Source organism: Athene noctua, chromosome Z (genome assembly GCF_965140245.1).
Source record: "Athene noctua chromosome Z, bAthNoc1.hap1.1, whole genome shotgun sequence".
In the NCBI taxonomy this organism is placed as follows: Eukaryota; Metazoa; Chordata; class Aves; order Strigiformes; family Strigidae; genus Athene; species Athene noctua.
In genome coordinates, this window is record NC_134077.1 from 63,509,286 (window position 1) to 63,535,717 (window position 26,432).

Sequence of the window (26,432 nt, forward strand, 5' to 3'; positions counted from 1 at the left end):
TTTCTATGTAGTGGGTTAACTGAGATTTTTTCTTTTTTGGTAATACAATCACTAGGTTGTATGCTATTAGTTGAAAACTGACTCCATCAGTCTTTCAGTAGGTGAAGTAGTTTAACAAGTATCCACCAACCTCATGGGCTATTTATTTAAACCAATAATTTATGCACTTAGAAAAAAAGGAGCATGTTGAAGAGGGTTAGGGGGAAGTCTCCACGTAGGCCAAACCAAATTACTCCTCAGCCCAACCATTAAGAACTTCCTTAAAAGAAAGAAACCCGTCCTGGCTTCTCACTTGGCAAGCAAGCTGTTTATAGCCTGTCTGGTGTGATCTTTTTGGTTCAGGTTTTATTACTGTGCTTTGCCACTGGCCCTAGGGAGTTTCTAAATGAAGTAGGCTCAGACTTCATATGAGACCTAGAAGCAGCAGACTAATTTATAGTATTAAAGAGGGTAGTAGTAGGGAGTGGTTTCCCATGCCCATGTCGTCCTAAGCACGTGTGGATAACTATATGCTTACCATGCAATTGTTCACATCCTGCCACTGCTTAAACAAACAGTATTTATATGCAGCCAGAGTAAAACCCCCTGGTGTTCCCTTCCCTTTTAACCACATAAAACTGCATACTTTTATTTCTATCTACACAAATATAAAGATTCTCTTTGCAAAGGGCTTAAAGGCTTAGGCAACACTCTTGGTTTTCCCTTTTTTTTTCACTCTGAGGTAAGCAGTGTTTTAGCAGGAAGGATAGAGAATTGCAACCTGAACAAGTAGCACACCATTTGTCCATTGTTTTGGCTTAAAAGCCCTAGTTAGTGGAGTTTCATAAACCCCATCCCTTGCTCAAGCCAGCTGAAGTGCCTCCCTGTTCCTCCCTGGCTGCAGAGTACTTGCTCTGTGCAAGAGAGGAGTCTCATGCCTGGGCTCTTTTCAGCTACTGCAGTCCCGCCTTCGCTGCTGCAGCCCTCCTATACCCTTAGCGAATTACCCCAATGCCTGGTCTTTCAGCTGCTCTCAGGGCAATTTTTGTGTCTTGGCAAGTGTGGAGGTACCCTTTGAGACAAAAAAGATGCCTGTGGTGAAGGATGTGCATTTTGTAGGACATGGGGTCCTTTTGTTGTGTGAGCTTAGTGCTGGTTCTTCAGTTGTATCATGGCTTAACCCGGCAGGCTGCTAAACACCACACAGCCATTTGCTCACTCCCCTCCTTGCAGTGGGATGGAGGAAAGAATTGGAAAAAAAGTTAAAATTCATGGGTTGGTATAAAGACAGTTTAATAGAACAAGAGAAAGAAGGGATATAATAATAATAATAATAATAATAATAATATAGTTAGAATATACAAAGCAAGTGATACACAATGCAGTTTCTCACCACCCACCAAATGATGCCCAACCAGTTCCTGAGCAGTGACCTCCAGCCAGCTTTCCTCTTTTTATGTAGTGAGGATGAGATCATATGGTATGTAATATCCCTTTGGCCAGTTTGGGTCTGCTGTCCTGGCCATGTCTTCTCCCAGCTTCTTGTATCTCCTAGCCTACTCGCTGGCAGGACTGTAGAGAATCTGAAGAGTCTCTGACCATTGTTTAGCAACAACTAAAACGTCAGTGTGTTATCAAGACTATCCTCATCCTAAATCCAAAACACAGCTCTATACCAGCTACTGGGTAGAAAAATTAATTCTATCCCAGCTGAAACCAGGACAAGTAGCTTCACTGACATGCTGTGCAGAGGAATCTGGCCTTGAGAAACACAGAGCCCATCTTCCTCAAAAGCCATTGCTCTTGCTGACAGAAGCAGTTATTTTGAAGGGAGGATGGAAGGAGTGTGGTAGGATGGAATCTCTCCTTGGAAAGAAATAATGTTTAGTAACTAAACTTAGTAATTAGATCAGCTGTCAGGGTCAAAGACCTGCAGAGCTCATTGGAGCTATGTAAGCAAGTGAGGGTGAGAAGAGCTCTGGGCTCTTGTCACTGGGACAGTGAGGTGCCAAGGAGAAATGGGTGTGCAGTGGGTGACACAATGCTGCATCATTCCTTCCCATCTGACACACTTCATCGACAATCAACGTGTACAATTCAGAGCAGCAGTATAACTTGCACATGGTATCGATTGATACAGAGAGGGGCATTAAAGACATTCCCATGCAACCCCCTGTTTCTTTGTGAAGTAAGCACGTTCAGGTCTACCAACGTGTGTGCTCATCAGTCACAATGCTAGAGGCAGTCACCAGTGTGAAGCTGGTAAGCATGAAGGGCAAAGCACATCCAGTGGGCTTCCTGCATTAAAAGCAAAACCAAAAGCACTGGCAAGATTCTCATGAGAATGAATTGCATCTGACTGTGGCTATACCTGGTGATATTGGCAGCAAATATTGCAACTTTCACACTTTCACTTATTACTTCATGCTGTCAGCTACTTTTCATGTCAGCGATAGGGTATACATTTTGCCCTCAGTATTTCTGGCAATAATACAAACTGATTTTGTTTCATCTTATTTTGGTTTTTTTTGGTTGGATATTTTTATTGGTCAGAGACATTTTTTTGCTGTGCTAACCTTGCTTCTCCCTGCATAAAGCGTTCTTTATATGAGCGTAAGCTGGTATACAAGGAATGAAGATCCACTGTTGATGATCCTGTTTTAAATACATGTCATGAGCTACTTTGTGCTCTGTCAGTTTCTTTTTAGCACTTGAATAAGAACTCTTCCAGATGGAGCCAGCTTTGATACTTCTTTAATGCAAAGGCACTTGTGTACTCTCAGCCTTGCTGCCTCAGCCACTCAGAATGTATTGGTTGGCTCAGTAGAGGCTGTTACAGGTTTTTGTAACCATTCTAGCAAAAAAAGGAAGGACTGGAGTCTGTAATTTCATGGACTTTCTACTCTCAGTCTTCATCTTTGATCACTGAAGGAAAGGTGAGGCTGAATACCATATCTGCTTCTCAGAGTGACAGATGGAGAATAAATTGTATTGTGTTCATGTTTTCACATGTGAAGCTGAGAATGGGAGCAAGTATTTTATCTCGTGAAAAGGCAGGGGAGGATAGAAATAAGTTTTGCAATCAGAAGAAGAGATGCTGAGACATGGCTTTTCCCCTTATAAATCTGGATAAATAACATGTTGGGTTGGATATTATTGAAATACCTTAGAACTTTACATCAAAATTTTATTAAAATGACTATGTATATGACAAGATTTTAGATTTGATTCTGATTGACTGGAGGGGACATGTTGGCTGGAGATGATGAAAAGCTATGTACGTGAAAATGATGATTAACTGATATGCTTTTAGTGTGAAAAATGTGTAAGATCAATAGAAAAAGGATGTTTAATTGTCCCCTCTATCAATTTTGTGCAAACTAAAGTATTTGACATCTTCTTTGGTTTATTTTCCACAAATAAAAGCTGAGTATGACAGTTAATACATAACACTATCGATAAATATACATATAAATTTAAATAAGAGGATGAAGAGAATGGTTAAATTGATGATTCCAAACAGTGGTCTGCAGATAATATGCAGAGCCATAGTTAGCATCAGCAGTTCTGAGCTTCCTGTCTGTATACACTAGTAGTCTGTGAAGAAAAATCTGACACTGAAGTTAATTCATTCAACTACTAGCTGAAATGATCAGTGACTCACTGAGAGCTGCTATTAAGAACTTACAAGGACTTCTACAGCCCAGAAAATCTGGAAGAGAGTAAGCTTTTGGTTCACATTTTTCTACAAATACAGGTGTCAACTTGTGCTGATGAATAATCAAATTTATTTATCAATCGTTGTTTGGGCACCAAACAGATAGTAAGGGGATTATTAGCTTTTTGTTTGATAGGATAATTTGCAAAAAGGATTATAACGTAAAAAGGAAAAAAACCTTCAGTTGGAGTCCATATGACTGTGGCCAGATAGTAGGAAAAAAATTTCCAGCTAAAGGTTACTTTGGAAAACTCTGCCTATGTCTTCTATGGTTTTAAGAGCATGTACATAGATGTACATGCCTGGAGTAGTTTAGCTGTGATTACCTTGCCTCATAACAGGGGGCAGGAATAGGTATCCTGTGGGAAACATTTCAGCACTGCATTTTACTTCTTGTTGCAGAACTGGTTTTCTTCATTGAGGAAAATTAGTAGGGAGAACAAAACCAGAAGCCTGCTTTGAAGGTTTTGAAGGCTTTTTGACTTGACTGGTAACTAGAGCCATATGCATAAAAAGAGAATAATTATTCTCTTGAGAACCTAAGCTGGCCTGCTGTTCATTTTACATCAACACCAGCTTTTATACTTGTTTTACTCAAAACGAATGACCAAATTCCCATTGCATTCAGTGGTGCTGCTTGGAAGTCTTAGGTCTGGTCTTTGGCTTGCATCTCTGTGTGTTTATGTAGGTGTGAGGTGTTATTTCCCTGCAGTGTAGGTGTCTAAAAAGCACATGCAGGAACATCACGCTAGGGAAATAATCAGTAAATCAGAGCAAAATCACTGTTCACTTTTAGAAGAGACATTAATTCATTTGAAAAGGGCAACGGCAGAACCAGCTTAGTTTTCAAAACTTGTTTTTGTTTTTGTTAAGGGAAAATGCTTTTGCTTTATTTATTTCTTCTTTCCTTTCCCCTTTTTAATTCTGACCATTTCCAGGATTTCTTATACATATGCACTTGATGCTTCAAGAGTTGGAAGCTCCATTACTGAAGGCAGCAGTGACCTGTAAGGAAGGACTGAAGTAACAGGGGTTGCTTCATGCCACAGGTTGCTGATGAGAGTTACAAAATGTCTTTAAGCACAGCTGCATATTAAAAAAAGGAGTATACTTTTACTGATTTCCATGATCCTAGGACCAGCAGTGATAGCTTTGTAGTTCTGCAAGAGCACTGAAGCAAGACATTAACAAAAAAGAATAAAGCAAGGCAAATGAATAATTAAAATAGATCTCCAAGACAGGGTGCAGAATCTTTATGGCTGGAAACTTTTTAAAAACAAGCTGAGACATCCTCTTTCCCCAGGGCAGGTAGATCATGTGTACTTTGCATAACAGCTGTGTGCTGCTATCATAATACTGAATAAGGACAGAGTACTCCAACAGCTTTGCTACTTTGCTGGCTTTTTTAAAAAAGATTAATAAACAACATGTCAGACATCAGTAGCTAAATATATAACTTGCATTACTTGTACAAAAGTTATATAAATACAAATTTACTGTTTTGTTTTTAGGAAAGGAAAGCATCTTTCATAAAATATCCAGCAATCCTTATCTTACAGAGATGCTGCCAAGTCACAATTCAGAGGACAGACATGTGAAATTAACTCACATTGTGCAGAGACAACACAGTGGCCCCTCCAGATCTGATCCCTTGTGTTTATCCTGTGCAGTTACACAGATACAATTCAGCATGTGATCATCTGAATGTTTTGCTATTAAACAAATGAAAATATTTCCCTGTATTGCTTTTTGTTAACTACTGTACTAGAAAAATTCACCACATCATCATCATCATCATTATTGTTGTTATTAAGGAATTGTCCTTCATTCCATGCATAACTATAATTTCACAAGTTAAAAACATCATCCCTCTGCCATGTCATAGTTTATAAAGCACTCTGTGCACAGTGAAGCAGATCCCCAATTAAATGCAAGTGCTATTAAAGTTAAGAGAAATACACTATTATTGTTGATTTTAGAGGAACAAAATTCTGGGGAGATTTAAAAAAAAATAGTTTTATCTGGACAAAATAATGTACAATTACTAATATTGCACTTTTTATACAAGAAATCCTAATAAATATACAGAAAGATATACATTTACTTACATAGAAAGACATTCTTCTTTTCTTAAATAAAACGTTGCACTGATGCTTAGCAACGCTATTTCTTGAAGACCCATTTGTAGTAAGAGTGTTCACTGCCAGATGTGTTTCGAACTAACTCAAGACAGTTTATAATGTCGTGAACCTGGCACTCACCTCAAAAGTGGACTCCCAGTTTTTCTGAAAAATCCACATGTCATGGAAGTTGTAACACAGCTGTACTTGAACAGCATTTCATTAACATACCACAAGGCATAAGCCCACCGGGAGAGGCACAGTCAAGTCTTTAATTTAGAGATGGTCTTGAACCAAAGCCTCCAATCCAGATAGCTCTCCTTTAAAGTTTCACAATGCTCAAATCTCCACTCTGCAGAGCTCCTCTAATTTTAGGGCCCTATTCTGAGCAAAGCAAAGAGTGCCTAGGATCTAAAGGGTTGAAGCACTTCAGTGGCTGAATAACCACTGCAGCTGGTCAGTGGGAAAGACTCACAGACAGCATGCAAAGCCATGCTGTGGGTGTGATGTCTGAGCCTCACTTTTTAGATCTTATCTTCAGAGTGTTATACATGGGCTTAAAAATGTGCTGCTTTATAGCAACTGTTTTGTTGTGGGAGGCAGCTTGAGGAGCAACTTTATTAAAAATTGTTGGCTTTAGTCCACTGATGATTGATCCATTCTGTTTCTACTGAGTAGGAATAACCACAAGAAATCAGAATACAGCTCTTATCTGCTACTTGTCCAAAAGGCTGCCAGGAGAGAGAAATTTCACCTTAGCAGGACAGGAAAACCCAATTCCTCAAGTTCCTTTCCAAAACCCCAGGTCTGAGAGCACATGAACTCTGGGAACTGTACTCCCTCTCTTTTCCAAATAAATGTTAGTAGGGTGCAATATGTGAAGTAGCTCCTCTTACTAACAGACACTTTCTATCTTTCCTGCCTGTGCCCACAACAAGACATCATTGGCAGGTTTGTATCACAGTCTGTCAATAGCAGATCACACGTCCTCTTTTTCTCCTGGATAATAATTATCATCACCTCGCCTCTGTGCTGAGGGTAATCCTCCTACCCCCAATCTTCCCTCACAAGCACAACCTGGGAACATTTTAAGGTGTGTTTTAGGCTCACTTGCATTACTAAACCATTGCTTAACTTCCCCAGACACTAGATCCTCAAAGATCACAAGGATCTCCCACTGAAATAATTTGAAGGCCTGGCATTAAAAGGACAGAGGGGTTTAGAAAGAAAAAAAAACAGAAAAACAAAAAAAAGGAAATAAATTTTGGATGTAACTAATAGGTTTATAAAGCAAAATTATATGCTTATATTCTTAAAGTAGTTAAGCTAGATGAGGTATCTGTATACTGCACAACTGAATGTTTAACTTTTATTTTTTTTTTTCCCCTCCAGTACCCCCTGACCTGTCAAGCTGATTATTTATTTCATAGTGGGTGGTCCAATGTGATGATAGGTTTTTACTCTGATCCACTTCCCCATCTGTCTGTTGGTGTATTCCCAGGCATGTACGTGGATTATGGAGCAGCCCCATTCCTCTCAGGCCCATTGCTGGTGGCACTGGGGCTCATTGTCATCTACCCCCATGATCTTGTTTTGCTGCATTCTGTCTTCCAGATTCATAGAAGGGAAAACTTGTCAAGTCCATTTACAACTACCATTTGGTAAAAGAATTTCTTTTTTTTTTTTTTTTTTTTTTTTTAAGGGAAATAAATAAATAAAATGAAAAAAAGAATTCCTTTTATATTTTCTGCAAAAGTCCTTGCCTCAGTGAAGCAAAGGCTGTGATCCCCTTGTTCCTCCGTTTTCATTGCTTTTCTCTTCAAGCTTTTCCACAAGTCCCACAGCACCGTGACTTGAACTGGGTGAGTTGGCAGAGTTTGAGCTGCTTCACTTTCTCACAGTATCTTGTAGTGTCTCTGCACTCCACTGCCGAAGGGGAAACAAAAAGGAGAAATGGTGATGAAGCAATGGAAGAAGGATTTCTTACCTGAGAACATTTCCTGGGATGGCCAAGAGGGGGACCATGATAGATAGCTTTATATTAGGACGTTTCACTTGAGCTTGAGTTTGACTTGCTGCAGAGACGGAGCAGGGACTTCAAGCAGCTGAAGGTGCAAAGAAGAATGTGGTGGACAGCCTTTCCTTTCAGAGCCTGGGGGGAGGGCTTCTAAGGCTGCTCCAGCACTGTCAGTTTGTCATCTATCAACATTTTAGGGAGGCTCTAGGAGTTTCATAACCATTGTTAAACTGAAGTAGTAAAAAACCCTGGAAACTTACTTTAGCAGAGTAACTCAGAAGCACTTCGGCCAGTCTTTTGCATTTGAAGAGACAGTGTGTGGGAATGTCACTCCAGCTGACTGGGTGTTGTGTTTTTCACACATGTGTGGCAGAACACAGCCTAGGGTGAAGATGTTTGAAGTCCTCTAGGGCTTAGGTCCTGGTATCATTTGGACAGTTTTTGAGGTCTGCAGCCTCCTGCTTTTGAGCTCCAGGTTGAAAAACTGTCCAGGATCCCAGCAAGACCTTGGATGTGGTGGTACCTAAGGTAGTCCCACTTACCATGCTAAAGGCTGGAAAGAGCGCTTATCTCAGGTCAATTGTACAGCCCTCTCTAGTAATGTCTATGCCAAGTAATTCCACTGTTGTCTAGATGCTGGACATTTCTATATAGCAGGAAGAGGCTGGAGTGACAACAAAAGTCTTGCTTTGGCAAAGGCACCTGTAATTTCCCTCAGCCCTTCCACTTCTTTAGAGCACCCCAAACTCAGCTTGTGGGTTTGGACCTACGGAGTCAGCTTTGCCTCTAGTGAGAGTGAGCATTGGAGCTGGTGTGTCTGTAGGCAATCACAGGTGGGTTCTGCTGCTGCTTCTGCAATGATTGCACAGCAACCAGCTTATGTGCCCATCAAAATCAGCAAGTATGGGAGTCAGGGCAAATGAAAGGATAGTGATTTAAACTTGCACTGCCTCGTGTTTCTCAAGCAGATATTGCCATAGTGGGGCATTGTTTCCAAAGAAGCATTATCATATATTCTTTTTTTGTTTTGCTTTGTTTTAAATATTTGCAACTTTCCTAGTCCTTTGTCAGGCCCAATTAGTTGCTTGTCACCTGAAAGCAAGCACCCTCCACTGGATTTAGACTTATTTTAACTATAGTCAGCACTCTGTGATTTGTGTTTTTCTTTCTGTCTGTACCATTAATGGAAAGTTAAGACTGCATCAGCTATTTCACAAGCTATTAGCAAGGGGACACAGTCCTAGTGCTGACACTATCACCAACATACCACAGTGGGCACCATTCCCCACTGGAGTGCTGAGTTTTGGACGCTGTGTTTTGCACAAGTTCAGGCTGGAGGTTCCCCAGGATGCCCAGCTCCAAGGCCCAGTCCTGCATTTCTGAGATATGACTCTGCCTTCTGTCCTCCTCCCATGCCACACTGCCTCCCCTCCTCTCAGCAAAGTACCGTTTTCACAGGGAGTGATGTTGCAGCGCTGCCAGTTCACTGGCCGTGGCCTCCAGGAGCAGTGATGCTCCAGCATGGGCTTGTTGGTGCGGACATGCACGCAGTCCACGCGCCGGGACTGGAAGCCGTAGTTTCCACATGTAGCTGTGCAGACGGTCCACAGGCTGACCCTCCAGTGCACGCCGCAGACATCGGTCCAGCAGTTCTGGGTGCTCAATGGCCTGCGGGCAGGAGGGAGGGAGGGGTGACTTGTCACCACGCTGCCCAGGGAGAAAGCACACGCCATTCCAGGTGTCATGCAAGCTCCAGGAATAGCAAGCCTTGTATATCTCAAACATAATTTGCTCAGAGCACTGTATGGGTCAGGTCTTCAATGGGTGCAAGTAGGGGTAACTCCAGTGCACTGAAAGGCAGTTTGTAACTGAACTCAAGGACCAGACCCTCATTGGGTGCACACTGATATAGTGCTACTGGAGCTAAATTACTTTTTGAACTATTTGAGGATTTGGCCAAAATGTCCTCTCCATAAAGTGCCAGCCAGAGGTCCACTAAAAAGATGCAACGAATGAAGTGGTGACCAGTAAGACCTAGTAGGGCTTTGTAACTATTTTATGGCTTTGCAGCTAGTGGGAACAAAACTTTTTCTGAAAACCTCCCATTCGCTTCAACGCAGTCTCACAGAAGATGCAGAGGCACAATTCATTCCCACCTCTTTGTCACACAGATAATGAAAATACATGAGTGGGAGCCAAAGAACCAGGCATGACTTACTTACTTAAGACTCATGTAAGTAGATACATCTTTACAATGTGGACAGTGAAGTTTATCTGCAGGAAAGCAAAGCTGTGGAGTCTCTTCTTTTCCCCCAGTTAGAGCTCATGTTTGAGTAAAGGAGAAGGAGACTGACAGTCAGGATTTGGCATGCCTAGAAGACTTTACAGTTGTTGACCAACTAGTGCTTTTTCTGGGGCTCATAGGAACACATACTGAAGCCTGGGCTTAAGAGTGGTGAGATCTGTACCATGTAACTATGGGTTGCAGCATAAGCTCTTTGTTACCTAAGGGAAACCTTGAAGTTGCCAGTTAAGTCACTAGTCCATTCAACATCTCTACAAAGGGTAGTGGTTTCAGACATAAGAGATTCCTGTCCTACCTTGGTAAGACACTGCATTGATCGGATGACACAGAAGTCCCATCTTTGGTCTGGCAAAATACCTGTCTGTGCTGTACAGCCAGTCGTGGTCCAATGCAAGGTCCGTTACACTGTGAACCAAGAAAAATCACTTAAGGGAGGTAAAAGGCAGGACACGTTTCCCTTTTGTAAGACTGCTGGTGAAATAAAGTCAATACTGCCATGCAGTGACTGTTGAGCTGTTGAGCATTTCCTGCAGCTCTGCGGGCTTTGAAGACTAAGTGCAGTCATCTTCTGCCATACCTCAGTCTCCCCCAGCAGCATTCAAACTGTATTTCTACATCTGCTCTGTAGATTCATTATCTGTCCTCTTCAATAGTTCAATCTTAAATATATCTGTTAGGGCAAATAAAATTCTCTCATGTCATTAGCCAAGAATGTATGATCCATATAGGAATTCCCAACACATTCCTTTTACTGTGCATTTTGCAGCTTGTACTATCACATTTTATGGACAAATAGTAAATAACCAAGAATGCATTGAACCAAGAACATACTCCACTGTATTTAATAATTTAAAAGCATTGCAAGACAATAAACAAAAGCAGCAAGCATGATGAACACAGCAGATCTGCAAGCTTGCTTCAATACTGAGTTTATCCCAACCTATTCAAGCTTATCAATCACATGCTTACTGTTTAACTTCCCTAATCCTCTCCTTTCATTAAATTATAATTGGCTATAGGTATGAAGCATGTATTTGTGTTCTTTTAAAATCATATCAGCCGTTAGAAAACTGTTTTTCTAAGTATCTAGAAATTACATTCAAGAACAGACAGAGGGTAGAATAAAGTGACCTTAATGTGAGGGAGGAATTTTTGCCAGGGGAGGGCTGCTGACGGATACGTCTTCCCCCTTCAAACCCCGCCATCAGTAGGAGCCCTGCTCACGCTAGCATTTACTCTTCACATAATATTCCCTTCCTGCTGCTGTTTCTTCCTTCCCTGACCACTGGGGGAGAGAAGCAGCGACTGCCAGGTTTCCAGTTGTTGCCAGTCAACACCTCACTGAGCAAGGTGCATGGAAATGTCGTTTGTTGGAGTATGTGGAGCACTTCTGTGATACGGCTGGGGCTAGCAGTCCTCATCACTGGCAAGCCTGAGTCTCTAGTTTTAAAACATGAAAGGATTACATAGTGGAAGTCAAAATGGCACTAACATTAACAGAAGGGGAGGAATTCATTCTAGAGGTGGGGGTCGAGTAGATAGTCTGTTTATTTTCTCTGTGAGCTGGGAAAGTTGGTCACTACATCTGGGCAAAAGGGCCTTGGTACACCGTATTACTGAGAAGGTCACTGATCCACTGCTTCACTGAGCCAGTGATTTGTTCCTAACTAAAAGTCTTCTGCCTGGACACTGAGTTGTATAGAATCGTGTGGGACTTGGGTATTTTTAACCTAGGTAGAAGAAATGTTATATTATAATGCACAGAGGTTAGGTCTAAGAAATTAATTCAGATCTTTTTGATTGTGTCAGCTGAGTATGATGCCATGGAGAACAATGTATCTATGTATCTCATAAGGATCTACAAAAAAAGGATGAGGTAATTGGCTTTTGCAAGGATAATCCAGCCCTTACTTGGAATTCCACAGGGAGTGAAAATTTGCTTCTTTCATATAAAAGGATAATTCAAAGCTTTACTCATAAATGTAATACAACAACTAAATCACCTTTCATGAGAGAAATTTCCAAAATATACAGACAAGAGTTAAATGAAGTTGTTTTCAGGTAGTGAACAACAACAAGTCCTAGTAGACAATTTTTACTACCATCATAAAAAAACCTGATAGAGTTCAAAGTACTCAAGCAAATAGAGAATGCATGTGGATATTAATTATCATATTAGTCCAACCTCTAATACAATGAGATTGCATTTGCCATTGTTTCCAAACTGACTTACCACATGCTAATTAGAAAAGGAGGCAAAATATTTTATGATAGCTCCCTGTATGTCAAGACTGATAGTTGCTACTCTGAGTAATTATTTTCTTAGCCTCTTCTTGCATGGTAAGAAGCCTCTCTTCTATATCTCTGCCTGACTCATCATTTCAATTAGATGTATCACTACTTTGGTATTGTCAAACTGCTTTTTCTTTTTCCCTTTAAAAACGTTTATTTCATCAAAAGCGATGTTACAGTAGTATGGTATCTGGTTTTAATCCCTAGCAAAACAGACTTCTGTGGTTTTAACCCTGTCTCTCATTCATCCTGGAATGCTATACCCCCATGTGAATCACTACTCTGGAGATCTTTGGGCTAAAATCTGTTAGTTTCTACCCCTAAATCCAGACTGTAGTGGACTCATTAACCTTCACATATGGCTCAGTCAAGCTAGAGTGGAGAGAAAAGGGAGGAAAGCACATAGTAATGACTAGACCTGGGTTATAACTGACTATATACTGACGAGTGTCTTTTCAGGAAATCTCATAGATGACAGACAGACAAAGACAAAACAAAACTCTTCTATGGATTCCCACAATAAAGTGATTTAACTCTAAACACTTGGAACGTTTGGTATTTATGGAGTGAATCTTTTAAACATCTGAACATTGTATGAAGCTGCAAGGAGAGAATTTGAAGATCTGCAAAACAGCATAAACTAGTCTGAAAATGCTTTTAGTCCTTCATTCTGCTTTTTGCCATGAAGCAAATCAAGAAAGTTCCCACTTTTTGGCATTCTCGGGCAAAATCACCAACTTTGTAAAACTGGGATATTGTACAGCCCTGCCACTGCAAACCTATCACAAGCATCAGCCCTGACTCCTACCAGCCAAAACTGAAACACCCTCACTTGGTAGTAAGGGGAATTAAGACTTGGAGAAGGATATTTCCCAGATGTGTCACCTGTCATAAAGAGGAGCTGCAGACCTTTACACTGAGTATGATACAAGGGTCTGCAGTAAAGGTCCTGTTCACAAGCAGCATTTCTAAGCATTGTGGGAAGCTACAGATATCTGAGCATGGAGTGCATCAAAAATGGAGTTGAAAAGAGCTGAGCAAATTAGCTGCCTCCTCAAAAGCCTGCAGACCATAACCTAAAGACTCTAAGGTGCAAAATCACTTCACTCATTTTCTGTCACTTTTTTCCAGCCCACACTATGAGGCTGTCCTTGGACTGCTGGCTTGTTCCTTACCTGGCCCCAGGAAGAGGCCACCCATTCAGCACAGGGCTGCCTGTTACATTTCTGTGTGTCCATAGGGCGCTTGGACACCTGGGCACAAGCCTCATTTGACATTGGGACAGAGCTGCCTTTCGCTGTCAGGCGCTGACACGTTACTCGCCGCATCTGGATACCTCCACCACAGCTCTGTGTGCAAGGAGACCACGATGTTACCATCCATCTGTGAGAGAAAGGTGAACAGGTCAGGGAGGAGGTATGTGCCGCCATTTGTGGGTTCACTGGTGTTAACAAGTCTTCATGTATTGGACCGAAGAAAGGCAACAATGGCTTGATTCACTTAGGGTGTGATTCTGGAAGGTGCTGAGTGCCTCAGCCTCCCATAGTAGTCACTGAAAACTGCTCAGAGGATGAAAGCTGAGAAAAGAGCACATTTTTCATAAAATTATATCTTTCAAGGCTCTTTGGTCCCAGAATTCTTTTTCTAGCACTTAAGGCTGTTTTTAAAGCTTAGTAAATATTTCTAACCCAGGCATGGGGGTTGGGCATGACTGCTCTTACACCACTGTGCCACAAGGGCCCTGGTCACAGGCTGCAGTCACAATGCCAGCAATGACTAGCTCATTTGTATCCCTTAGTAGGGAAACTATCTCAGTAAATTTGCTGGAGTAGCTCACAGGCCACTTTGAACTTGCTGCTGACAGAATAGCCAAAAGCCTGCTGGGTCCTGCTGGTGTCTGCTTGCTCTGTTATGCCCCTGATGGCTAGGGTAATCCAGAAAGGCCTGAAGGTTGCTCAGGGCTTAGTCAGGCCAGGGACAAAGAACACCTTTATTCTTTCCTCTTGAGCTCAGACGATGCATTCACTAGCTGGGCTGAGGCTCTGGACCCCTCCGTGCTGGGGTTTAAAAAATCCAGTCTAACTAGCGAAAAGCCTGTAACAACAGAAAATAATAGTCCAGGTCCAAACTCTTACCAAGATGGACAACACATTTTTTCTCTATAAGGACCATTAAGCGAACCACTCACAGTCAGCTTTGGGAAAGGTAGGAAGGATGCAACTGATTACTAGTTTCCTGAAGAGTTTTATGGTCAAGTCAGCAGTTTGCTTCATTAAGGTTCAGGATACTTGGCAGGATTTGTGTGTTATTGGGAGGAAAATAGTGCCTATATGTTCCTCACCATCAGTGTTTACAATTACTTTAAAAATAGGCATTAGACAGTCCCATAGAGAGGCATCCACTTCTATTCCCCAGTCTTCTGTAGGTGATTAACTCCCGTGGTCACAGAAACAAGTATATAAACAAACACACTCCCAACACAGAAAACAAAACCACTGCTACTTTTTTCATGCAATTTGGTGAGGCTGAATCTGAAGTTTCCGCACCCCCTTGTAAAGCTCTTCTTTGCATTTTAATCAACTTTTATTTCCAAGCTTACATCTCAGCAGTTTCTCAGAAGCTGAGGGAGGATTGTGGGTTGTGTTACAGTTCAGGGAAGGTATAAAAAGATATAAACCATTCCCACAGAATTTACTGCCATCACCAAGGGAAACCACTGCTAATGAGCATGTTTCGTATTTCATCAAATCTCTTTTGATTTCCTTCTTATGACTCAACTGGCAACTCAGAAAACATTTGCCTGCAAAGAGGGGTAGGAATATATTTTAAAAAGTAAACAGAACCTTGCCATCTACCCCAAACTCAGTAAAACCGTTTACTTGTCATCAGGTTGCTTAGCACCTCTCCTTGCCTCAGTTTTGACTCTTTTTTTTAATACAAGTCCCCAATTCCTGTTGAGTGAAAGAAGTTGTACTAAATTTCTCTTGAGATCCTGACTACTTTCAAGGGCTTGTATACTGAAATGCACCATGTGCATAGTGGAAATAAGGGAGAGGAGGGAGTAAAAACCCAGAAAAATATGGAAAAGCATCTTTACACATCTCAGCCAAGGAGCCACTGAATTGCAGAAGTAGAACATTTTTAACACAGAGGGAGTATAACACTACACCGACTCTCTGGACAGGCTTATTCTTCTTTGAAATACTCAGGACGTATTCTTCTTTGCATCAAAGGATGTCAAAGAAGGAAAAGTGTTTTGCATGGGGAGAAACAGCAGAAGAAGACCTAAGTGTAGTCAGAAGTCTTTCAAGCTGTTCTGGCTCCATTGTGTTTAACAGTAACTGAAAACCAGGGGATTACAGTGGCAGAGTTTCAATCCCAGGGAAACCACAAGCTAGCAATCTCCAAAAGGAGGCAGAACTCAGTCTGACCCCTCTTCATGCCCACTACATCCAATGCGATGTGCCCATTTTACAGAAGACATTTCTACTCTTGCTGTGGGAATTCTTTGCAGCTTCAGTCCAGCCCATATTGATATTCAGGCAACACAGGAACTCAGAATAAAACCAAAAATAACTGCTGAACATAGCTTCTTGTCTGTTGTATTGATGGGATAAACTGGTATGAAGCCATGGGGAACATAAAAAAGATATGACTACAATTCTTGGATGTCTAAACTCCCAAATGTACAGAGCTCAGAACAGGCATGATATTTATATCAAACACAGGGTGAGGCAGGAAACACCCAAGACAACTCAAGCTGTGAACTTTGCTAATAAAAAGCAGGCAATAGCCTCTCTATTATTTTCTAACCAAACTGCTGAAGGAGTAAACTCTCTTTCTACTGTGTACTGTCAATGTTTTCCACAAATCTTGTTACAAATGCCCCACTGTCTAGGCTAAGCACTCATAAATTCCCTTTTAGCCGTGACTTTTTTCCTGACAGCATCAGAGAGGCTGCAGAGGCTGCAGTGGCATGATGTCCAGTGCAAAGAATTCTTCAAGCAGATCTTAAAAGCATGTATGACATTTTAACATGGGACAGACAAACCGTGAAGGGCAGTCTCTCCTGTTGCATGCAATGGGCTGCAGGGCTGGCTTGGGCTTCTCTTTGCAGTGGGATATGTTGACTTCAGCCCCATCCAGTAAGCACCTCAGCTGGGGCAGCTGCACCCCTCTGCGGCCACAGGAAGCTGAACAAGCCATCAGCTTGTCCACTGACCACCGGTATTCTGCCAAAAATTGTGGAAGAGACAAGTTAACACTAAAAAACTGACAGCAAGAGACCTTTAGAAAAGGCGTCAGAGATATTCTCCAAGATGAAATATTTGGACTTGGTGTCTCATGTGAAGGGAAGTCACCTTTGCCTACAAGGCACCAGGCAACGGACAAAGGAGGAATGTGATTTCACTTGATGTAATCCAGTGACCGTCTTTGGCGTAACAAAGCCAATTTTTTGGTGCTTAGAAACATTGGTCATGGAAAATGAATGACATGGTAGAGCAGTTTAGTGAAGCCAGATGCCAATGATGCAGAGAATTGCATCTCTATTTTTAAAGGGATGTGATTTAGTGAAGATGTGGTTAACTGCAGTTACCAGCAGCATCTACAATTCTATGATCTTACAGCAGCATGTTTCTCACTAGGTAGAGCATACAGATCATCCATCCTGAAGATGAATGGGAGAGTTGCAACACACTTAAAATTTCATGGCAAAATTTAAGGAAAAGTAAAATTCTTCTCCACTCCATCCCTGAGAATGGGAGCAATGAAAGCTGTATACTCTGTTCCAACCCATCCACACTGCTCTGTTGGGTGGCTTTATCACCCTCAGTGTATTTCTAGGGTGTATATATAACAGTTGCAGTATTTTTACAAGTGAAGGGTTTTCAGGCAAGAAGACACTGTGAAACATTGACTATAGCAGATTAACAGAGGGGCTTCTAATTTTAGAAGTTCAAACTATGACACCTCTGTCTTTAATTTCTGGACAAGAAAATTGTCAAGACTCAATAAGCCTAAGTATAGCTTGAATCAATAAGGTTTGTTTTATGCTCAGTAGGCCAGAAACATCAGGTGTCGTTTTGGTAAAGTAAAACCTAAGATACTGTAAGGTACCTGGTAGTCCTGCAAATCTATGTCCATGTCAGTAAAACATCAAAACATCTATTTCCTGCTATGCATGACAGTCCTGCCTTCAGGGAGAAAAAATCAAGGGTGAAAAAGGCAAAGCAGGGGAGGCCATGGCAAGAGCTTCACAGGGCAGTAGGACTGAAGCTGGGAAGTTACCTTGTATAGCCAGGGACGTTTTCTGTGTGAGAGAGCCAGCCTCATTCTGAGCAAGGCAACTGATTTCACCACCAGGAGCATCACTGACGTTGAGTATCTGAAGAATCCGGCCCGCTGCCAGGAGGTGGTGCTGCAGACTGAGAGGCTCTCCAGAGTAAAGCCAAGTGATATTCGGTATTGGATGACCGTCCACAGCACAACCTAAAAAACAGGGACGTGCTTCTCAGTACCGAATTGCATGATTTGAAGTGTTGAAGTGTTGAAAATTAGGGGAAGAAGTCAATTCCATACCATTCCATGAAAAACAGGAGTAGTAGTAATGAATACATTCTTATCAGCTGAAAAAATATTATCCAAAAGCCAGACAATCCACCATATGATAATCTCAGATCAGTTTGGAAATATTTATATCAAGCATCCAAATGTTTCCATTAGTTTGCATCATCCTCATTTTAGTATTGAGGAAAGTGGGATAGGGAGTTTATACATGTAGCTCAAGGAGCATGTTTGAACAAGCAGTAAAAGCAGAACTTGGCATTCAAACCTTATTTAAACCACAGGTCCACCTTCTTCTCTTATTTTTTTTTTAATATTAAAAATAATAATATTTGGTTACACAAAAGTTTATACAAAATTCTTGTTACACAAACAACTGTTGAAAAAACAGATACAGTCATTTAGAGGTTTTTTGTCCCAGCAATGGGCAGTTCTCAAGTAACAACCAACCAAAACCAGCAACTGCAAAAACTCTGTTGTTCTGAAGCATTGTATGGGTATGCTTATGGATTATCAGCACATCTGATGAGGTTTAGGTTCACAGAGAGTTCTTTGCCTGTTGAGCTGAAGAAGAGTACCTGTAAGACACTATTTCCTCTGGTCCTCATACCAGCTGCACACTTCGCTGGTTTCATGACAAATTGCAGATTTGTGAGACCTGTATATCCTGGGAAAGATAGCTAAGTTGCCTTATATATTTCCTGGGGAAAAAGAAAAACGAAGCAATTTTTGTGGTACAACCCATCCACACCAATTGCAGGGGTGGAAAGCCAGAAAAGCCATGTGCAAGGGATGCTTGGACTGCTTGTAGTTTAGGCTAGTCCTGCACTTCCATGCATCTCACTGATACATGAAATGTCTGGCTAATGCTGTTAGTTTGTTATACTGCAACTTTACAATGTTTTGTTTATATTAGTATGTAAGTCTAATGAATTACTTTATTGTATAAAAAATCCCTTCTGAAAGAAGTGTACTCTATAAACAACTATAACATATATACATAAACATTCACACTAGCACTGTTGAAGAGGAATGGGATAAAAAAAACAGTACAAATTTAAAATACTGAAAGATGAAATTATCTTTATATAATTTCAATTTTTATTTTTTATTCACTGAGACAAATAAGAACGTGGATATGATGCCTTTGTAGCTGCATTACACAATGAACAGACACTGCAATGTGACATTTTTATTACTGTTCTTCCTTTCATTCTTGTCTGTCCATTCAAGGAGATCCTCAACAAATATATGCTGGGCAACTACTGTTCCTATGAGTGAGGTAAGATGACTTACAGAGTTGTTGCAATCAAAGTTTTATTTAACTATAGATTTTTTCCTTAAGAATTTACCTACACTTTACTGAGGTGCGTATCACTGCAAAAAATACAATTTTCATTAATCTATTCATGTAGGCTGACCAGTTTGATGTCCAAAATCCTTGAGACTTGAGAAGAACATCACTTTGTTTAGGAACCCTTGCTACCCTTCTTCTGACTTAGGTCACACACCTAAACTACCACAAGGGACTGGGCTAATGTAGTTTTTACTTGTCTGCCTTTTGCCCCGAATCATACCTCTAATTACAATATTCCTACAACAGAAGGTGCTGCCTTGCCCGTGAGAATTGAAGCTTTCTTGCTTATACAAAGCAGAACAACTCATAAAAGATGGAAAAAGCCAGTGGTGACCCACAGCACATCCCAGCTCTTTTCATGCTAAAGAGGTAGATCCAGGCACTGAGGGAACCCACATCTGCTGCTTGTAAGGATAAATACTGGGTCTCTCACTGGTGTAGTGGATACATGGGTCTTCTTTGTCTCCTGTTGCTGACAAACCCTGCCTGCATCCACAGCAGGGAAGGATGTGGGCTTGAGAAAGCTGCCCTTCAGGGCTGGTTCACTGTGAAATAGGTATTAGAGACAGCAAGGGCTCCCTGGAGGAACTCAAGTGCCACACACAGTAAGCTCTGCAGTTGCAGTGACAATATTTAACTGGCAAAGAACTAGTTAATACAGCTAAATATTTAAAAAGAAGGAACAAAGGGAAGAAAAAAGGCAGAATGAGAGAGTGCACATTGCTTGGAGTAGTTTCCCCTCTTCCCTTTTTCCACTTCTTCTTAAGGGTAAAGAGTCTTTGCTATTTGTTTTGATTTCCTTAGCAAGCTCTAAAGCAGTTTTACCCTTGGCGGTCCTCTCCCCAGAACTCACTTTCTGATCACAAAGACGGCTTTCTTTGCTGCTCAGTCCTTTTTCCTATTTCTGTTTATTCCTGCTATGCTTCATTTTATGTTATTTTTTTATATTGAGTACTGATGTGTTTTCTCCTGCTTTTGTGCTGAAAAACAACTCTTCCAATTTTCAAGATACTCATTCTCAAGTAAAAGCTGAGAGATTTCAGCCTCACAGGTTTAAGGCTGCCTAAGTTAAAAGCAATGGAAAACAAAGGAATATACAGGAAATGGACAAACTTAGCAATAAGTGGCTATATGACTTTCGACTACAGCATTCTAATTTTTAATAGTTTTCTTGCATTTTAAGATAATTACAGGGACTTCCACAGGTCAGCATATAGCCATGACAACTGACAAAGCCATGCTGTGAACTCAGTTTTACTGTCTGCATTTGCAAGCAGTCTGCACAGCATAAATGAAGAAAGCAGAAAGGTCAGTTTGATGTTAAACACAGAGGAACTGAAATTCACTTCAGTGTGAAAATGATCCTAGTTCATGCCTGTTTTTCTCTAAAAATCTTATTGTCGGGCCAAACAGTACAGTCTTCCTAGTACTGACTTTTACTTGCCTTGTGTATTTCTTCTTCCAAACTGTTTATATAAAATATTAGCAAAAGGAACAGCCAGTAGTCAATAATATGGGGGAAAACCTCCAAGCACTATTTCCTAGGTGCCTTCTACCAGTGAGTAATGATTAGTTTTTTAACATTTAACAATAAAACTTTACTAACACCTATGAGACTCCCATGTATTGGATACTCCTCAATTGTGTATGCAGAACAAGCATCAGTCACATTTCACAAGTGACATTTCCCATACATTTCCCATGTGTATGGATGCATAAACTGTGTTTTATCCATATTAACTGAGAACCAGAGTACAATAAGACCCCATGTTCCATTAATAACCCCTTCTCATCTCCCAGGAATAATTTTAATACAATTTAATGCAGATTACCAACACCTATTGTCTATTTCCTCCCATCCTTGTGGACATTGCTCAACACCTGTCCCCTTAATACCTGAGAAGGGAAAACTGGCTTTGTTTCTAGACAACACAGCTACTGCAGAGCTTAGTGCATCAGAACCCTTGGGAAGGCAAGGAGGGAACACTTCTGGGGACTGTTTCTAAGCAATGAAAGCTCTGGCATGAAGGACCCTTCTTCAGTCCTTCTTAAGTAGAAAAAGAAAATATTGCCTTCAGCCTCCCTTCGAAAGCCTACTGTGACTCTGAATTTATTCAAAGTCAGAATGAGTCATGGATGGGCAAAAGCTGGAAATACAAACAAAATTCAAATGCATATTACATCTTTCAGTAGGGAAAATGTTAATATTTCACGGGAAACAATGATGTATTTGGAGAGGGAAGACCAATGTTTCACAACAATGCTAATAATTCCTTGAAAGGAAAGAATAACTGCACAGTATAGGCCAATTTCAGCTCCCAATTATATCTCTGCAACACTTTCTGTATGAGTGTTGCTGCAGAAAGACTGTAGGCTACTGTACTAATGCTAAGAGAACAAAATACAAACCATGCATCATTCTTCTGCTTGCAGACTTGAACGACAGAAAAAACAAGTGCAAAGGCTCTTGATTTGAGGATTCATTTTTTTGGCAATCTGATGCTTTAAATCAGCAAAACTGTATGTCAAACAATGGTGAAAATGTCATATTTTGCAAATACTAAGTATAGTTTGTAATACAAATAAAAAAATACAGCATTGCCTTTAAAAATATATATTCTTATAGATTATTTTCATGCATTCATATTTGTCTAACAAATAGCTCTCTAATTTACTATTGACCTGCTGATTAATGCCAGGCAATATTTCTAATATTTATTAAAGGTGGAATCTGAGTAAAGACTTCAGGTCAAGATGAGACAGTTTCTTTGATATTTCTTTAAAAAAATAGTCCTACAGTCTGAGTGCAACAAACTACTTAGCGTTCCAACTGGAGCCCTAAAATTGCTGTGCTGTGGCAGGTAAGCTCACATTTTTTTCCATTCTTCCAGCAGCTAACCAAGACACATAGAGGTACATGCTGTCTTACCTGATGCCAAGCCACGTGCCAGCAGTGGAGCTGGAAATGAAATTCTTGCATTGTCTTAGGCCAACACTACCATCTTTGGAAATTATTTCCTATTTAAGAGATAGGTAGCATAGCATGGATGTAAACACGCACTGTTGTGTGCAGTGTGGATACATTGGCATTAATGTTCAATGATACGCTTGTACCTTAAACGTCACTTTTAAAGCTTTGCTTTCACAGTGATCACTCCTTGCAAAATAGGCTAATGTTTATGCTGCATTAGTTCAAAATACTTTGAATCAAGAAAAAAAGGCTGAATTTGATAAAAAATGAGCATACTAATTTGTTAGGGACTGCATGTTTCAGGGCATCACAAAGTACAATAAATTTAGTACAGAAAGTTCACAGGAACCTTCAGCTAGACTTACAAACCAGAAGGCCTATGTCCCTGACTGCAAGTCACAGACATGTACCTATTCAATCATAAAACCGGGAAGATGAAAGATGATTGCTGACTACTATCTGAAATACCTGTCAGAGAAGGAAAGAATGAATTTGGCAGTAGAACTATTAATTACATTAAAACTGAAATAAAGCAAGCAAGCAAAAATATTCTGTGATTCTGTATATATTTTACTGAACTCTTACAGAAAAGTGGGGTAGACCGCAATACACTATGTTAAAGTGATAAATATAATGCAGCTACAGGATTTGAAACCTGACAGTATTTCCAGTCTAATTTCTACATTAAAAGAGTTAAAGGTTACTTTCAAAATAGAAAGAAGATTAAGGATGAAATTAAGAACAAAATGCTTGGAACAAAATGTAGAGAAGCCACAGGTCAATCTGAATAGATACAAGCTTGTTGCTGAACTACTGTTGTAGTTCACACTGTATGTACTACTGTGTTCACACTAGCAGGTGAGACTGGCACAGAGAAATAACTCCCCAATTTCCTGTCATGCCTGATTTTCTCCTCAGGTGACTGAAATGAGAAATGTATATTAAACCTAATGGAGTTAAATTTAAGTCCATCCTGTTTCTAACATAAAGAAGAAAATTTTACAGGATGTATTCATCTTTTAAAAATGCTGTAAAGCTAAATAAAGGTAAGTAAGATCATGTCTGAAAGTCGTATGTATGTAAAAGCCATTTTGCTGAAGTGGCAAAACTAAGCCACAAGTCTTTATAATTTGTCTTATGGGGAAATATTTTTCAGTATAATACAAAGTGTAAGTTTAAACAGACACTTAACTTAGGGTGTTATGCAAATTACTTCTCAGTGCTTTCATACTCTGAGTGAAATAAAACTTGTAAAAGGCAACATGATCCTGGAAATACTCCAAAGAAAAAAATAATGTTAAGTATCACCTTTATTTTTAATGGTTTAAGAGAGGCCAAATGCACATTAATTTATACTAGACAAGAAAAGCCATGTATTTAGGAATTCTTGAAATAGGTCAACTGAGCTGATAACAGTAGTGTTATAAAACAAGAAGATATTTAAATAACTATTTGTGACTCCAGAGGAGAAGTAGAAAGTTACCATACTAAACACAGGACACAGTTTTTAAACGGTTCTCAAACACCTAAACTGGTTATCCAATGCCACACATCTTGTTACTAGATATCATTTACATAGCACTGTAAATTTACACTGTATTCAACAAAAATTGAGTTAGGCTAGGCCCATTCCCTGCCCCACAGAGGCTATAAAAATTGTTTCCAAATATACAGCCATGTGGTGGGCCCATTAAAAAAGCAAGGGAATTTTCAAGATGTGGTAGTAATACTGTTCTCTAAAATGATTTCGACAATAGTAATCCTACAAACTGAGAATCTTGTATTAATAAGGATTGGGCTGAAAACAATCACCAGTGGCAAACCATGAAACTAAAGACTACATGAATGGATACAGCATGCTGAAATGACCTCCAGAGCTGATGGGTTTATTCAGTGTATGATAAAAATGGAAAAGGAGTCCTGTCTGACTGGGGAGGTCCCAACAGACTGGGAATTGGCCAATGTGATGCTCATATAAAAGAAGGGTCGGAAGGATGATCCAGGAAATTACAGGCCTGTCAGCTTGACTTCGGTGCCTAGGAAGCTGATGGAGCAGCTCATCCTGAGTACCATCACACAACACATGCGGGACAACCAGATGGTCAGGCCCAGTCAGCATGGGTTTGTGAAAGGCAGGTCCTGCTTGACAAACCTCATCTTCTTCTACTACAGGGCGACCTGCTTATTGGATGAGGGAAAGGCTGTGGATGTTGTCTACCTTGACTTCAGTAAGGCCTTTGACACCGTTTCCCACAGCATTCTCCTGGTGAAACTGTCTGCTCGTGGCTTGGATGGGCACACGCTTTGCTGGGTAAAAAACTGTCTGGATGGCCGGGCCCAAAGAGTTGTGGTGAACGGAGCTAAATCCAGTTGGCGGCCGGTCACGAGTGGTGTCCCCCAGGGCTCAGTGTTGGGGCCACTCCTGTTTAACATCTTTATTGATGATCTAGACGAGGGGATCGAGTGCACCCTCAGTGAGTTTGCAGATGACACCCAGTTGGGTGGGAGTGTTGATGTGCTCGAGGGTAGGGAGGCTCTGCAGAGAGACCTGGACAGGCTGGAGCCATGGGCTGAGGCCAGCTGTGTGAGTGTCAATAAGGCCAAATGCCGGGGGCTGCCCTTGGGCCACAACAACCCCCAGCAGCGCTACAGGCTTGGGGAGGAGTGGCTGGAGAGCTGCCAGTCAGAGAGGGACCTGGGGGTGTTGATAGACAGCCGGCTGAACAGGAGCCAGCAGTGTGCCCAGGGGGCCAAGAAGGCCAATGGCATGCTGGCTTGTGTCAGCAATAGCGTGGCCAGCAGGGACAGGGAAGGGATCTGACCCCTGTACTGGCACTGGTGAGGCCGCACCTCGATTCCTGTGTTCAGTTTTGGGCCCCTCACTCCAAAAAGGACATTGAATGACTCGAGCGTGTCCAGAGAAGGGCAACGGAGCTGGTGCAGGGTCTGGAGCACAGGTCGTACGGGGAGCGGCTGAGGGAACTGGGGGTGTTTAGTCTGGAGAAGAGGAGGCTGAGGGGAGACCTCATCGCCCTCTACAGCTCCCTGAAAGGAGGCTGCAGAGAGCTGGGGATGAGTCTCTTTAACCTATTAGTAAGTGACAGAGCAAGAGGTAATGGCCTCATGTTGCTCCAGGGAAGGTTTAGACTCGATATTAGGGAGCATTTCTTTCCAGAAGGGGTTGTTAGGCGTTGGAATGGGCTGCCCAGGGCAGTGGTGGAGTCCCCATCCTTGGAGGTGTTTAAGAGTCGTGTTGACATAGCGCTGAGGGATCTGGTGTAGTTGAGAACAGTCAGTGTTAGGTTAAGGGTTGGACTAGGTGATCTTCAAGGTCTTTTCCAACCTAAATGATTCTGTGATTCTGAGCACCCTTCAGTATAAACTTCTGCCTTGCCATTGCTACAATTACAGGCTCACTCTACAATTGCATTTACAGGAGAAAAATACTCAAAAGAGGCACTTGGAGCAAGCGCTGAACAACAGCACAAAGTGTTCAACAAAAGACGGAGCAATAGCTAGTGCATAATGTGATTACCAGCCCAACTTGTGAAGGTCAGTGCTGCTCTAGAAGCCTTTCTGTATTTCTTAAGCTTCTGTAAACTTAGAATCATAGAATCATTCAGGTTGGAAAAGACCCTTGCGATCATCAAGTCCAACCATCAGCCCAACTCTACAAAGTTCTCCCCTACACCATATCCCCCAACAGCTCATCTAAACGACCCTTAAACACATCCAGGGATGGTGACTCCACCACTCCCCTGGGCAGCCTGTTCCACTGCCTGACCACTCTTCCTGTGAAAAAAATTTTGCTTATGTCCAGTCAAAACCTCCCCTGTTGCAGTTTTAAGCCATTCCCTCTTGTTCTGTCACTCATTACCTGTGAGAAGAGACCAGCACCAAACTCTCTACAATGTCCTTTCAGGTAGCTGTAGAGAGTGATGAGGTCTCCCCTCAGCCTTCTCCTCCTCAAAGTAAACAGTCCCAGCTCCTTCAATCGCTCCTCACAGGATTTATTCTCCATGCCCTTCACCAGCTTCGTTGCCCTTCTCTGCACTCGCTCCAGCACCTCGAGATTTCTCTTGTGCTGAGGTGCCCAAAACTGGACACA

At 41.3% G+C, this 26,432-nt stretch overlaps 1 protein-coding gene across 3 annotated transcripts in view; it reads right to left on the reverse strand.

Moving 5' to 3' along the window:
* Nucleotides 1–1,335: 1,335 nt before the first annotated feature.
* ADAMTSL1 (ADAMTS like 1) overlaps nt 1,336–26,432 on the reverse strand; it is a 503,340-nt gene continuing 478,243 nt past the window's right edge. For 2 of the 3 annotated variants that reach the window (XM_074931329.1, XM_074931328.1), the window contains exons 23-24: nt 17,721–17,921; nt 13,700–16,663 (exon numbers count right to left, since the gene is read on the reverse strand). In XM_074931329.1, the coding sequence (XP_074787430.1) occupies nt 16,443–16,663; nt 17,721–17,921 (422 nt within the window). In that variant the 3' untranslated portion in view covers nt 13,700–16,442. Of the gene's footprint in view, nt 7,744–9,281; nt 9,503–10,434; nt 10,545–13,606; nt 16,664–17,720; nt 17,922–26,432 lie in introns of those variants that run through there. The other variant, XM_074931327.1, reaches the window with a different exon arrangement.